The sequence below is a fragment of the Xylocopa sonorina genome, chromosome 5 (genome assembly GCF_050948175.1).
Source record: "Xylocopa sonorina isolate GNS202 chromosome 5, iyXylSono1_principal, whole genome shotgun sequence".
Classification (NCBI taxonomy): Eukaryota; Metazoa; Arthropoda; class Insecta; order Hymenoptera; family Apidae; genus Xylocopa; species Xylocopa sonorina.
Genome location: NC_135197.1, coordinates 1,513,009 through 1,529,460, shown reverse-complemented (window position 1 = coordinate 1,529,460; position 16,452 = coordinate 1,513,009). Strand labels below are relative to the sequence as shown.

Below are 16,452 nucleotides of genomic sequence, written 5' to 3'. Positions count from 1 at the left end.
CTTAATCAATAGCGAGAAACCAAATCTGGATTCAACGACTATAAAATTTACCATCTTACCTCGCTTTTTAATCAATAATTTCACTTGTTCAACGAGAGAAAAATCTTTAAGATAAAATAAAAATAATCACGAAACTAGGAACTATCAATAATGTACACTATTAAATACACTTTTTGGTCGCGCTGTATACGCATTACAATAAAACAATCGATCCTTAAATCGAAAACCTGGAAAACCTGGATGATAAAGTAAATGAATATTTACAAATTTAATTAACTGGTTACTAAAGTTAAATTAATCTACATAGAATAAGTGCAATTTTTATACAATAATTACAGGCAGAAAAACCCTTGCGAACATTTCTGCGCGACAGTTGCCTGCAAACTGTGCTTTGAGCGCGTTTAATTCGGTACATTACATATTTATTATTCCGTTCCTGCGTATCCTTAGGGTACAATTCACTGGATTTATTCGTCCCTAAGCGAAAACATTGTATTACAAATCCTTAAATAATTATACAATTTACTGGCATATTCTCCGCTATCTATTTTGCTATTCTCTTTCGATGATAGTATTTTTTAACGTTATTATTACTAGTAAAATTTTCCATTATTTTTAATATCCTATGACAATTACATTTCCTTCATTTCTGCGATTAAATATTAAAATAGGTGGTTCGAATTTCATAATATTTACTTTCATCTTGATCGTTTGGAAATTTCAGATTTCACTGTTTCTCTAAATACTTTTAGCTTCTACTCGTTATAATTTTTCTATCAAACTTAATATTTATTTCGTCCACGCGTATGTATACAAAAAAAAATTATACTTCTCTTTTCATCCAATTTATGTATAAAACTGGATTGTCTAAACAATCACAAATTTATCCACAAATACAGTAGAATTTATTTGTTTCGTAACTTATTTAAACATTTAATCAGGCACGAGTAGGTATATTATTAATTAGTTGTTTACTTATTCAATCCATTCTACTGCAATTGTATAATAAAATTTCGCACAAGTTTTATTCAGTCGTCAATAGTTGTACACTTTCCAATAACCTTGTAAAGGCGAAAATATTTAATTAAACCATTGCACTTCAAATATTAAATCTGTGATACACGAATATTATATGAACGTTCTCAAAATAATAACGGATGCTCCTTCGGTACTTCACGTACCATCAACAAAAAATCCTCAGCTATATGTTAATCATGAATTAATCGGGTGGTGTTAAATAAACAGATCTACGATTATCGTTTATTTACTTTTGCAACATACGTTGCTCCACTACGATCTTTAGTAAACATACATCTGTACTCCTATGTGTGTCTACAATTTGATTATTTGACGGAGTTGATTTTTACAACTTCTAATTCGTCCTTTAATTAAAAATTGGCTCAATAAGAATTTTACCGTTTTTCAAGATACATTCATAAGTGACACATAAATTTTTACAGTAATAAAATAAATAGTATGAAAAGAAAACATTGAATTGGTAGAGAATCCAGACAAATGGCGGAGCAAAAAATCGATCAGACTCACGTAAAGTTAATAACCATCTGCCCACTAAAAATCTTCCAGAATCCTCTAAACATATTCACTTTTGTTTTATCAGTACCAACTGTAAAATGGTTGATGAGGAGCAGGTCTGGGCGGTTGCTGGAAGCCCTGAGCACCGTAATGACTGGCGAAGGTTTGATGAGGATGCGCAGGGTGCGCGTGTGGTTGCTGCAGACTCGATGGCGGACTGGGAAGTCCAACCCTTCCTGCGGTAGAAATCGGCAGGTTCCACGACGGCGACGAATTTCCTTGGCTTGCTTGTTGCTGCTGTTGCTGCACAGGTGACACGGAACTGATGGGTAGATCCGACGATGTTAACTGGTCAGATGCTGGGTTTGAATTTCCAGAATTCGGACCCATCATGGTCACCAGAGAGTTGGGGGTTGGTGGCAGTTGATGGCCAGTCTGTTGATACGTCGAGGACGTGGCGGCGGACGCAGGAGACACTTGGTGGCTCATGTGAGCGGTGCTGGTAGATGACGTTGCTGGTAACAACGAGCTAGGGTAGGTTACTGGCAGGCCATAGGTTGGGGTAGATCCAACGGATGAGGGTAAACGGGACGAATCCGACGTCAGCTGGTGAGACATCGTGCTGTGGTGTGAAGAGTATAGCTCTGGAACTGAACGCAATTAATATCGATTAGTATAATAGTAATAAACACTACTTTATAGATTTGAATAGATATTAATATGAATCTTTTGCGATTTGAATAGCGTTATATACACTGGCGTCGTTGCAAAAGGAGGTTCTAACATTCTATTTTCATTATGAAGTACGCTTCGTGCTATTTATCGCACGTTTCTTCCTGCGTCATTAGACTCGTAATGAACCTAACGCAGTGTACGATGTGCATAAGTACGTCATTAACTACCTTATAAAGCACCTACTGCCTTCGCAAAGTAAACTAAGTACATACCACATATTATATCCCCACTTTATAGAACTGATGAAACTATCATTATCATTAACAGCATTAAATCTTTTATAAAAAGCCGTGCCCAAATTTCGTTAAATTGCACACTGGAATCAATAATGCCCAATAAAAATGTCTGTCAACGTTTTCATAAAAATATTCGTTTAACATTTATACATCTTGCTTTTTTTTTTTTTTTTTTTTTCTTGTCCAAAACAATCTTGTTCATTCCAGCAATCATTTTATGCAATGATATAAGTTTTTTATTATAAAAGGAAAAAATGATCGTATGAGTGATCGAGAACGGAAACGTAAAATATATTAAAAGAAACGCGATGGGGCAGCTTTTGAAAATTCCGAGAGTTAACCTTTCGAAGCGCTTTCTTAAATTGGACACTTGAATAAGTGCGAATCGAATTAGTAATTAACAAACCGAAATGTTTAGCTGACGTGATATAAGCGGCAATATCGTAGAAATGGAGCGTGTAAAAGCTTACCTTGGCTCGAGGAGAAGGTGGTGTCGGGCAACGTTTGTCCATGGGGGTGCGGATGCGGATGACTCGGCGGAACAGTGGTAGTGGCGTGCGGATGGGGCGCAGCGGGAGGATGAAGAACGTAAGAGGCCGCCGGATAAGCGACCGAACTGACGTAACCACCGGAAGTGGTCGAGGACAACTGTTTCCTCAGCCTGGCTCGTCGGTTGCTGAACCATACTTGGATCCGAGCTTCCGTCAATTTGGTCCTCTGAGCGAGTTCCTCCCTGGTGTAAATGTCCGGGTACTGAGTCCTCTCGAAAGCTCGCTCTAATTCGTCCAGTTGATGAGCGGTGAAGGTCGTTCTGCTCCTCCTCTGTTTCCTTTTCAAAGGGATTCCCGGCTCGCTCTCGCAGTCGGACCCGGAACTGGTTTTACCTGGAAATTTCATGAATTTTATAGATTCGAGGTATGCGTTTGTAACGATGTTGCATCAGTGTGCAGTTTTAGTTTTTTATCCTGTGCGTCATTTGTGGATTGCGATGAAGTCATCTGCATAAGTGGGTACATGTGTGCGTGCGTATATTAGCGCTGCTTATTGATGACCTGAATTTGCAACTAGAAATTTCTCGATGGTAAGGTGAATGACTAATTATTTTATTCCACCGTGATATTCTTTTACTATAATGACACGTGATTATGTAAATTACTATATGCGACATACTTTGAATTTGTGTTATTAAATGGACAAGTGACCATTTTGAACGAGTTGAAACTTCAGTACTCATAATTTACTCTTCGCATACCCAACTGAGTACACTTGGCAAACGATACGAAGAATATTTTATGCTTGGAATTTCCCAGGTAAAAGTAAGAAATTTTTAGGTTGTAGTACTACAAAAATAAAGAAATGAAAAATATAACTTTTCCTAACTGGATAAGTATCATTAAAATATTATATTTGGTGAGTTAATAATTTTTCGAAACAAGATTGTACGAAGGCAAAAAGTAACGGGTGCAAGAACGAAAATAAGGCAGAGCGGATAACTAGGTCGCGACTAATAACTATTAATTCCCCATGCACGTGTCACCTGCTCAACCACGTCTACCCAGGTGAACGTGTGCCCTGGTTTATGGTTTGTTTTGTCGAACACAACAGTTCAAAGGAACCGCTCTACAGTTCTCATTCTACTGCTTGTTTCACACTTGATTTTACGATTGACTTGTTTGCCACTGTATATTTCGGTAATTTACTTTTGGGCAGGCAACTCCGATTGCGTTTACTTTTACATACCCTATTAACCCGATTCTAAGTAATTCTTCCTACTAACTTAATTTATGCTTTTTCATAGTTATATCTCATTTTTTAAATTAGACTTTCAATCCTGAATATTCTCTCAGCCTCTTATACATTTCGTAATTATTTATTCATTCGGAAACAATTGTCGCGCTCATCGTTGATAAGCACCCCTAGTCTCTTAATATAGCTATCTCTGATTATTATTTTTCGACGCAGATGTACGGCCAGAGTTGGATACCATTTCTATCATGTAGGACATTGATACGTGTTTCAATTTGCAAACGCAAGTTGAAGGATCGTTAACCTCCGAAGGATCGGCAACCTTCTATTCGTTTGCTTGTATTTGAAAATTCGTAATAGCGTAAAGTATTTGGATCGATATAAGTTCGTCATTTTCTCTTAACTAGAATATCATCTGAGACCATATGGTTGTACTCTTGTTTGTCAAATCTTACAGACTGGCAGAGTGCAATTTTTTACCAGTGCGAACGGCAGAGCATACTACTTTTTAGAAAATTGATAACATATTATTAGTGAACGATTAACGAATGATACGAAGCGTATGGCGATAAATAGATGATGGAAACATGAATCGATCGTCTCCTTTTCTAAAGCTACGGGAGATCCTACAACAATAATTAATTAATCGATCACATTGCAATTTATGGTGTGCTACGGACGTTTCGGTATGCTTTATATTTACTAATTTACAGTGAAAGTTAGTTTCGTACAAGTTTGAGAATTGCACGGTAATGTTTTAACATAATTTGACAGTCAAAGGACTAAGTAGCGTGATAATAGCGTTAACGAAATGTACACAAAATGCGTAATGTAATGTTCCAAGTTCAGAATTATTAACATCGATTGGAGAATTAAATAGATTGTACGAGCAAGAGTGAGTGCGAATACCATAATTTACTCCAAGGACAGTCGATAATTGCAAGAAAAGTGACGAGTGATGACTGATGACTGATGACTGATGACAGTAGAAAAACAAGTTTCGAGATCCTTTCCCCTCAATCGACGAACGTTCACATATACAGTGACACTAAGAATACGTGTGAGTTACTTCGGGTACATTAAATGTTAAAAAGTTTAACATAAACTATGCGTACCTATACAATATGTATTTCATTATTTATACGTCAATAAACTTTTCTATTTCCGCCATTTGGTTATTTGCGCATCGAAACAATAAATTATTGTTATATAGATAACGTTTCGACGATCATTCACTTTCACTTCATTTGTAGTCATTCAAATGCAATGATTAAACAATGATACATTACAATCAATTTTATTATCCGACCTCTACTTTCACTTGGATTTTCTGTTTACTTTTTCCAATACAAATTGCCGCGGGCGAGTAAAAAGTTTGCGGCCGAATAAAATGAAGCCTTTAGAACACTGTCTACACCTGTTATTTCACTATATATTATGTAGCCTAAAACATTCACTCTGAATGTAAATTAAGCTTTATGAACTTTATTACCAACAACTATTATTATATAAAAACAAACTCTTTTGAAACATTTCCCTCTTTCACTTTTTCTACACTGTTACTCAAACGTACGAGGACACTCGCTGTGCATTGGTTATGAATTTTCATTATACATTGTTATTGTTACACAATGTTTATTTTTTAGTAGTATTTCAAAATTCGATACCATTAAATTATACAAATAACTATTTTTATTAGTTCCGAACAATTAAACACACCTTTTTTTTTCTCAGACGCGATATACGCAATAATATTTAGTAAAATTCTCCACTAAGACGAACGATGTCTGAACGGTGTCGAAGAATGAATAAAAATGAAACGCGTGCCATCAGATTTTCGAGTTGGAGTGTACGTGTCCATCCATCTCGACCGCTCTCTGTTCATCAGGTCCCCGCATTCCCGGGGCTAGCTAAAAAACGGCGGGTCGGTCGCATTTTTAGATTATCGTAGATTCATCATCGCGGGGCCGCGAAAGCCGAGAGACGGATGACACGGTTGTAAAAAGAAACGAAGCTGTTTCTTCCGGCGAACGGTCCGCCGCGCGTCTTGAAATCGTCGACTGGCATTACACGGGCCGCGACTAATCGGCCGACGACGCTTGACGCCGGGACGCCCCGCGTTCATGCCCATTCGACACGGACTCTATTCCGGGACACGGACCCGCTTCATCCCCCTTTCTGTCTTGCATTGCACAGCACCGCGCTGCTCTCTTTTTCTCTTTCTTTCTTTCTTTCTCTTCTACCCCCTTCGTTTCTATTGTCATTCTCGCGTGACAGACGAATGAAACATTTTGTTATTTTATGGAAAAATTTGTGCTTAATTTCACAAGATTTGAAATTTTCGGCTTGATTGATAAAAAATGCAAAAAAGGATAATTGATTTTAAAAAAGATTTATTAGCAAGAATTTTTAAAGAAACAAGGTAGCCTTGAACGAGGTATAATAATTGTTAATCCAATTATACCTGTAGAATTCTTTTGAAGGAAACGCACATTGATCAGGCCTGTTTTCATTTAAAAGTAGAAATCCGATATGGCGAATTTGCAAAATCATGAAAGAAATTACATCTTTCATAGGACTAAGCGGTCCCAAGCGGCTAGTAATTACCAAACTTTCAAACCCCGCATTACCTCAGAGGGTTGAAAGATTGCTAGGTTGCTCGTCGACACGATTCTGCACCGTGGACCAGGAGACATCGACCAGTTCACGGCACGCATTCCTCTCGCTTTTATAACAAATAAGAAACTTGAAAAGAATTAGATGAAGAGTTCAATTTTCGTTTAATCTCCCCGTTATCACTGATATTTAGATGAATTTTTAGTTATTAACTATTGGCTAATATGTGTATACATAGAATTCCGATTTCCTATTTAAATCACTTGTAAAAGCTTTATTCCTACTGATAAGTTAAAATAGAACGGAGAAACTCTATTCTCAGAGCAGTTTAGCGTAAGTGGATACGAGCGTTCAATGGTCGGCGCCTTTTCAGGTTTCTCACCCCCTGTCCCCGTGGTAACACGTTGTTTCTGTCCTGCTCTTTTTGTTTTGAAAGGGCACCCAACCATCGGGCTGATCGACTTACAAATCTACGAACAGTTTCTTCTGGTCGTTTTGCTCTTTCATCTTTGCCGACGAGCATTTTCAAATGAGCCCATCGATGGTTCACTATCGGCAGCATTCACAAGGTTTCAGTTTGTCTTGTCGCAAATCGGAATTGAAACGATCCTTTTAATTTATAGAGAAAGAAAATGACAAGCTTGTCAGAAATTTTCCAAATTTTTTAACTTTCTATATCTACAATTTTTTCTAACCTGTTCTCTTTTTAAAAATGTGTAACATTTTAGCTTTTCTACATTCTCGATTTTCCAATATGGAAGTAAGTACCTAGAAACGAAAGTGGACACGGAAAAATGTAAATATAAAAGCCTTCCAACGATTGTATTTAGTTCGTATTTAAATATAACAATTTCAAATTGTTCAAAGTCACCGCCTTTTCCACAGAGTTATCAAGAATTTGATCGACTATCGAGAAAAAAGAGAAACTAAGCGACATAAGGGAAAAAATGGAGCGCATTCACCCGGCTCGATGATTTCGTGCATCCGATTCGATACCACCTACCGAACGTTTCGGACGTGTATGTGGGCATGTACCGGGCGGCGAGGAAATTACAGAGCCGCGGCCAGGCTACCGACTGTTCGCAGAGGCGAACGAGAACCGGTAATTTCGAAGATCCAGAAACGCGCGGCTGATTAATGCGCGACCATTTAATTTATTCATTCACCGTTTCGAGATCGTGCACGGATCCTTGGTGGTCTAACGCGAACAGCTGACGTAGGGGCGTATCGGATTCTCGGATCTATAATATATTATATATTTCCATCTAGTTCGTTCATTCGCGACTATTAAACCGTGTTTTGCGTCTATTCTACGCGTCTTCTACCCTTTTTTAGCTTTGGACTTGATATACCTTACCTACCGCGTATGCATACAGTTTAGGGGGACACTGGAGTGTCAAATGTGGACGATCGTTCGTATGTTGCAATGAAATAGATGAATGGAGATGAAGATCTCCTCAAATCTTTTTTCTTAGTATTTTTACCATCTATTAATATAGCGTAATTATCATTTATTAATATCATTAGTATGTAATAATTTTCGTAACATTTCAAGTGGCACCCGGCCACTTTGAATCGGTGGAAACCCGTTTTCATGCACAGTCTTTCTTCCAGCTTAAGATCGACGCGAAGTCAAGGGTGCACGAAACGCGGGGAAAAGCAAGAATGAAGGAAAACGGTTTTGCACGGTAGCGAGGATACTCTTTTTTTTGTATCTTCAGCGATGATTAAAGAGCCCCGCAGTAAAGTTTCAGCACCGAGCGCGAATTAACTGCGAACTACTTGCTAAGCTCCACTTTTGATCCCCTTCGTAATTTCCTGCGTGGTAATATTCTCTCCGTTGGGATATTACGTTGCCCAGGAAGCTGTTGCCTTAATGGTCATTTTTCTCGCGGACAAGTCTCCGTTTTTCCCGACTGTTCTTTCGCTTTTGAAAATCGCTGCTGAATTTTCTGACCACGATCGCGCGGAACGTCGCGTGAGAATTTTCTAAATCGATACTCGACCGATCAAGTTTCTGACAAACGAGGCACCAGATAAATTATACCGTAACCATAAAAATATCTTACAAAGAAGATATCTGTATATTTAAATATTTTAACATTTTTATATCCCGTAAAATTAAGAATGTAGTTGTTATGTAACTGCTGTTACTTCAAACTTATTGTAACTGAAAAATCCATGGATGCTTAAGATCAGGTCGTTTAAATCGGAAAGATATAGGTATACATATTTTGAAAGATAAATAAAAATCGTAAGTCCCAAGACATGTAATTAACTAACGTTTGAGAATTTAGTAATGGATTAAATTTAAACGGTCCCTTGACTAAATAACGCGAAGAATAATGCGGTCCTGTTTGCGAACCATATTAGGGAATGCAAAAAAAGGCGGCTGATTCAATTTCGAGAGATTTCGCGTAACGAGAGCCCCGAGGACCAAATTATGAGCCGATGTTGTTATAATCTAATTTTGCACGGTGGCGCTGTTACGGGAATATTTGCGAGACGCTAATTCACTGATTCAGCTGGATCATCAATCTTGGTCAGGCCAGCTGGGGAAGAGACACCGAGTGTCCGGTCCGCGCTTGATCGGGAGGAGTTTTTGTCAAAGCGATTGGTAAGGAACTCGCCGTGTTAAACATGCAATTTTACTTCTCAAAAGTTATTCGTAGCGAACTCCAAATTTAGATGTTATAGTTGTCAAACAGTCTACAAATCTTTAAACATATATCTCTATGTATGTCTCTGTTGCGCTATTTTAGCTAAATAAATCGTTAATATCACGCCACGAATGTGAAATGTGACGGACGACAAATACAGAAGAAATGATAATATTAATCTCAAGACTTACCGTCGCCTAGTTTAGCCTCGTCTTCAGGATCGCGACCTCTGAGAAGCCTGGATATCGCGGAGACGCTCGGTGCGCTGGTCCTATCGCAAATACCCTCTTTGATCAAGCGATCTCGAATTTCCCACGAGAAAATTCCCGGATTGTCGCGTTTGTACTCTTCGATTCGTGCCTCAACTTCCGGCGTGGCCACCCTGGGCTTGCTACCACCGATCACTCCTGGCCTGATACTTCCGGTCTCTTGATATCGATTCAAAATCTTCGATACGCATCCGTGCGACACCCTCAGTTGCCTATTTAAATTAGAAATTAAATAAAACCCTTTACTTCCTCTTCTTTTAAATGGTTCTTTTTTTAGATACTGATATCTCCGGTTGATTTTTTTTTTTTTTTTTTTTTTCTGTGCGTTCAAGAATCTAGTTCGTTATCGAAGAGTCGCGTGAAATTTTATGTTATCTATCGGAAGTTTTACCTTGAAATAACGCAAGGTCTGACGCCTGCAGCCGCCATCTCGACAATTTTGAGACGAATGTGATTCGGTAGCGGTCTACCGTTTATAAAAACACCGCCCAGCTGATTGACGCGCCCTTGACCTGGTATCGATCCTAAATCTGCGACAAAGATTATGCAAATTAACGCTCGAGTATAATCAAGTACTATTTTAAAAAATGTCCTTATTTTCACTCTCGACTTAATTAACGCATTCGCTTTAATCTAGCACATTTCAAACTTGTTAATAAATTAACACTTGTACTAAATTATTTGAATCATATGTCGGGTTCAGTTCGACACAGGACTGCAAAGAGTTAAACCATATTCTGCTTTTTTCACAAAAGGGGTGAATGTATCGAAATCAATATCGCATAAATAAATTAAAATAAAGGTTATAACAATAATATTTGTTGAAATGCTGAAAATGATATGAATTTTTTAGTAGTAGTATTTGCGTTGTTTCCAAGGAATTAATGTTTTGCGTGGAATTTTCGATTCTTCGACAAACAGAAAGTTCGAATGAAGAAATTGACGTTTACACGTTACACGAACAAGCAGTTCGGCATGGAAAAATGGTGTGGGGGATCTCCATCTGTTTTCACCCGTCATTTTCGAGAATATTCCAAGCATTCCCTTTCTGGCCAGATAAAATTCATCGATCGAAGGTCGATTGCAAAACCGCGCGGATCTTTTGTCTGCGCGCGCCCGCGAACAAGTCGAGAGAACTGTTACTCGGCGGGGAATAAAGAGAAACTCGGATCCATCGTTTCACTTCGCGGTGTATTTCCTGTGTATTCCACCTTGACGGCAAGGAAAATAACGATAAGGCCAATGAATCCGCTTAACAATAAAAGACTTACGACGCGACAGTACCACTGATAGCGTGCAATTTGTCAGCCGCTCTACGTACGTACACGTATATACATATAGAAACCATGTACGACCATGTTCGGAATTAATTATTCCTCATTGTTTGCGATTTATTCGCGTCGAAACTCTCAGCACGTGGTTCCAAGAGCACTTGAGAAATCCTTGGGGGATCCTTGGAAACATTATTCACAGCCTCGGATTACCTGGGATTATGTCCTCTCTAATGCGATTGATAAACAGAATCGGAGAGTTGATAACCTTAAGATCAAAGTTCAAACCTCGCGCTAACCTAGATCTAGTTTCCGTAGTCAGCGAATTTTTCGCTCGCCCCGAGAGCCTTGAATCTGCGTTAAAAACGCAGCTGTTAATTCGAACGTAACAGAGCCTTTGTTTTTTTTGCGGCGCAAGTAAGCTTCCAGCTGAATCGTGGCCAACATTACGGCAACTTTGATCGATCGCGATCGGAACGCGCAAGAAGCGTTCTATACGCGAGTGTGAGGCCTTTTTGCCGTGTAGTAACGAGAGGAAAAACTAGGTGGCCAATGACGATGAAACGTACTGACCGCCGATGCGAGACATCGCGGGAGAAAAACGGATTATCATTATTGTTGTCGGCCGTTTAATATTCCGAGATCCACTCATTTCGTAATTATCCGCGCGAGCAACGGTGGTATTCATTTGAAAAAAATTCTTCACACGCTCGAGTAGACACTTCGAGCGTAATTACATATGTTTTTGCCGGTCACATTAGCAATGACAGTCCGATTCTTACTGGGTTTTTCTTTTTTCTTTCACGATCAAGAACTTTTAATAGATACTTTTCGTAACGTACTAAGCTACGCAATAGTTAGGAATTTCAAGGGATCGACGAAGGATCTCGATGGATTTAGGAAAAAATTGTACAAGAATCAGGTGATTTTTGGAAATATTGTTTAGCATAGAAAATGTTTTTAATATATTCCTGGCCCCGATACTAGAAGATTTAAAGATTCCCAATAAGGCAATAAAGGAGAATGAATCTTGATGAATTTGATAAGATATTGATGAAACGTGACTGAATTTTTAAAGATATGTTATAGTTAAATTATACGTAGGGGGACAGAAGGGGGTGAACGTGTACCTACAAGTGGTCGCGGTCGTTGGCGAGCAACGAACAAACGCCCGACTTTCCTCGCTTTCAAATACTTTTTCTCCGTCGCGTTAGAAATTTGCGAGTTTTACGCGGGAACGGCAACGCAAACCGCAAGTCCGATTCTTCGAAGTGGAAAATCCGCGAAAAAACGTGATCGCTTAACAATGTCGCTGAATAGAAATTGGCCGGTTTCTCACGGTGCCGATCGCTCGGGAATCGCGTCACCTTGACGGGCGAAGAAGAACGAACCGACGAATCGACGTTCACGTAACGAACCAACGGAGGGAAAAAAAGAACCCTTGCGAGCGGATCGAAAAAACGTCGGTTTCGATTGCGCAGAATCGGTTGCATAACCCGAGCTATGCATCGAGTGCACTCGCCGGCTGAAAAACGGCGAACGGAACGTACATGTTTTGCTCACGATCCCTCCAGCTCAAGAGGGTGGAAAAAATTTCCGCTGCTAATTATTTCGCTAATTGGACTGATTTTTCCTCTATACCGATGGTTGCAACTGGAGATTTGAATCGTTATTTAGAAACGGAAAGACTCTTCTTTGTCCAAATTCTCTTAGGCAAGAAAATTATCTCTAAACCCTATTTTTACGGGGGTATCTCTCTATCGATAGGGCAAAATTACAAGAAATTCAAATCTACCGTAGAAAAAGTTGAACATCTTCTTTATTATTTTATAAAATAAAATAAGGAAAGATGATATATGCACAATTTAATTTTACTGCCTGCCTCTCGTGGTAATCATTCCCAGATATTATTATATTATTATTATAGTGATTATAGAATTGTTTAGAAAAATATCTGATTTCGATTATCACCGACATCACCACTTATTTCTCGATGTTAATTGTCATCTCTCCCACAGAGATTTGGTTCGCATTAAACTGTTTACGCGATCATAGAAATTTTCTCAATCGGAAACTGCAATTACACGAATTCCACGAATCTCCTGCGAGTAACTAGAAAACCTTGTGATTACTGTTATTATTGCACAAGTGCCAACAAGAATGAAAAAAAAAGAAAAATGAAAATCGCAGAATCGTGAATGAAAACGTCCACCATTTCGTTCGTCACTCCATTTCCATTGAAGTCGTCCTAGCAATTAACTTCCAATAAAGGAAGTGAAGCTTCCGAGAAATAAATAGTCGAACCCCCGGCTTTTACGTCTCGCGGTACCTGCCGACGCCGTTCCAGCATTCTATAAAATAATTAACGACCAGTCGATAGAACGTGCGCGCGTAATTACAAATACGCATCCACGGTGTTATTAATCTTCCAAGAATATTTAATTACGCGTCCCACGTGCGTTAAACGCTTCCATTTTACGTATAAGCCGCCGCGTACGATTCGGTGAGTAATTGTTGCATACAATTAAACTAGTAGCTAGTGCGTAATGTCAGACACTGACAAATGATCGTCTACTCTGCGCGCAAACAACAAAACAAGAATGAAAAATTCAACCAACGACCTCCTCGTTTGCGTTCGAATCGTACTCTACCATTACTTATTTCATTCTTACCTCTTGGGATGGACGTTATTTCAGACTTTTCGATGAACGAGTAACCTTGACTACTGGGAGCTAATAATTTAAAAATGCATTTGTTAATTCTTCAGATTTCTAATACTAGAGTTTTATTTAAGATTCTTTCCCGATTTTCTGTATTTTTGATTGGTTCATTATATTTGAAATCGAACGCGTAGAAAAAAGTAGTAATTTACGAGGTCACAAAGGAGGGACCGAAGGTCTGCTTTGGAAAGTCTCGAGGAGAACTGTTCGGCATAGGCGATTTTCCAGCCACGACAATACAAGCCCCATACTTCGACTACCTAGAAGGTGAAAATCTATGGTGAATTACCTTACGTGCCACTGTAATTATTAGAATTCAAATCGTCATTAATTCGATTCGCATTATTCTTTAATTTAAACAAACACAATATTTTTAACTAAAATAGTAGATTACTACGTTTAAAATTTTTTTATACTATGCGGTACGTATTATGTATTGTGATCTTGTGAAACTCTCATCAAACTAACAAACTGTGGAACAACAGAAAAATCGTGGAAATATTCGTAGAATAATTTACTAAAGTTAAATTTGATCAAAAAGTGGATCTTAATTATGAAATGCTAAACTGATTCTTAATTCACACGTACATACGCACAGATCTCGATATAAGGATTCGAAATTCGTCTCAAAAACGTATACTTTCAGGCGCTGAATGAAGTAGATGGCAAAAGCTGTCGACAATTTCCTTTTTTTTTTCTTTTTTTTTATGAAAGAAAAAAGAAGGCAGCGAATTGTGTAAAATCGGGAAGCTATTATAAGGAGTAGTTTAACAGCGACGGTAGAACCGTTCAAAAAATATAGCTCGTTATTTACAACACCTATTAATGGTAATGTTCCGGTCGTTTCGAGTCAGGTAAGGTTATATATCAATGGCCTGTTTAAAATCTTGCAGGACATCCAACCGGTCGAATCTGGAAGACTTTACTGTCATCAGGGCAGTTGTAAAAGTTCAACTCGCAATGTATCGCAATAGAAATGTTGTGTTTTAGTTCAATTTACTTTTCACCTCTACTTGCCAAGTTGTAAACTTTCTTCGCAACTTTTCTAATTTCTAGCATTAAGTATAAGTATTAAGTTGCATAAGATTCTGTACTCGCTACAAATGCAATCATTGTTTTGTGTAAGATAATAAATGGAAAAAGATTCAATGGTAGGCAGGATGGTTGAAGAAAGGTCCTCCTCTTACCTTGAAAAGGGTATCCAGTGAAGCAAGGTCGCATCATCGAGAAATTAGTGGTCACCGTCATCTCAGCGCGGGCCGCGCCACCAGTCTTCCTCTCACAAAACGCCACAAAAAGCCCTGTCACACCACTGTTAAACCCCTATATCCCGAGACGAGTATACCACTGATCACCTCCGAAACCAGTCTCTGCGTAACCTTTGCGTAACAGCGTGTAACGACGAACGAACACGGTGTATATCGATGCCCCCCAACTTCGCCCAAGAAACTGTCACTCGGTGAGTTAAGTTAATCACTGTGTGTGTACGCAGTAGTTCCACCGCGTCGATCAGGACCAGCCGGATGTCTGCGCGGGATCCAGCTTCCCTTTTGCACCCACTCCTCTCCTTTCCCGTTGGTTCGCGATCAGACACCTGTCCTCTTGGAAGCGCAGTCCTTCGACGGTTCAGCTGGACCTCGACAGATCGGCTTCCTGATCCTGACTAGCCTCTACGACCACTCGCCACCGGGGTAACTAACGGTTGGCCACTCCCATTCCGGTCTTCGCCAAGGTAGACGATGGTGGGAACGCTGGCTTCGAACTCACTCGAAGCCGGTTTACTCTCCGCGTTCAAAGCTAAGGAAAATGTGCTACGGCCACTTTCGTACCTGTTCCTTCGGTTTCGTCGACCAATCCACGATCCAAGTGGCCTTCCATGGTCGCGCCCCTGATGGCACGCCCAGCGGCGCACGAGTGGAAATAAACGGGAACCTCCGCGGAGACCATGCTGCCTCTCTGCTACCAGCGCTTCTTTTTTCGGTACGCCGTGGAGGGGATTCGATTCGTGACGAAGACGGGGGTTTTCAGCTAGGTTGGCTGTCGCCCGATAATGGGCGAGAGGGTGGTTGCTGCGAATTCGATGGGGACTGTTAGATTTTTATATGTTCGATTTTTTATAATTCGCTACATTTTTAATCTTTTTAATACGAAGAAATGAAATACCTTTTCAGCATTTATATAACGCATTTGTATAATATAATATATAATTCAACCAGTAAATAGAGTTGAAATGTCCTTTATCACAATTTAAGCAACGATCCTTTAGTACTTGAAGCTTACTCTCGTTTTCTTGAATTGGCCGTTTTACCAGCCAATCCGGCAACTATTTCACCCTCGCGACGGTATTTATTGTAACATTGCTAGATTTTTACATTTTCAGTTAGACTCCAGGGGGTACCGATAAAAAATTGCTAACAATATAATATATACGTACACTCTTTTAACGAATCTTTACATGTTACAAGCTTGGATTCGATCGAAATTCGAAACTGTTGCGAGAGTCGAACAGCGCAGTCGACCGGGAACGACCAAGTTAAGCAAGCGGCGAGAGCAAATAACGCGATTCGCTTCAAGCTGTTCTTTAGTTGCGGATATAGGCTATTAACGTATGATCGTAGATCACCGAACTTCTAACTTTTCCTTCTCGGGAGCATGCGAGCATGTTT

At 39.3% G+C, this 16,452-nt stretch overlaps 1 protein-coding gene across 1 annotated transcript; it reads right to left on the bottom strand.

The window, feature by feature from the left end:
• Positions 1-1,614: 1,614 nt before the first annotated feature.
• Positions 1,615-15,088, bottom strand: LOC143423616 (segmentation protein paired). Its single transcript, XM_076895075.1, has 5 exons — positions 14,974-15,088; positions 10,187-10,325; positions 9,718-10,007; positions 2,975-3,388; positions 1,615-2,183 (listed from the first exon to the last, which is right to left on the bottom strand). Exons 1-5 carry the CDS (start codon positions 15,032-15,034, stop codon positions 1,615-1,617), a joined length of 1,473 nt encoding a protein of 490 aa, XP_076751190.1. The 5' UTR covers positions 15,035-15,088.
• Positions 15,089-16,452: the final 1,364 nt, after the last annotated feature.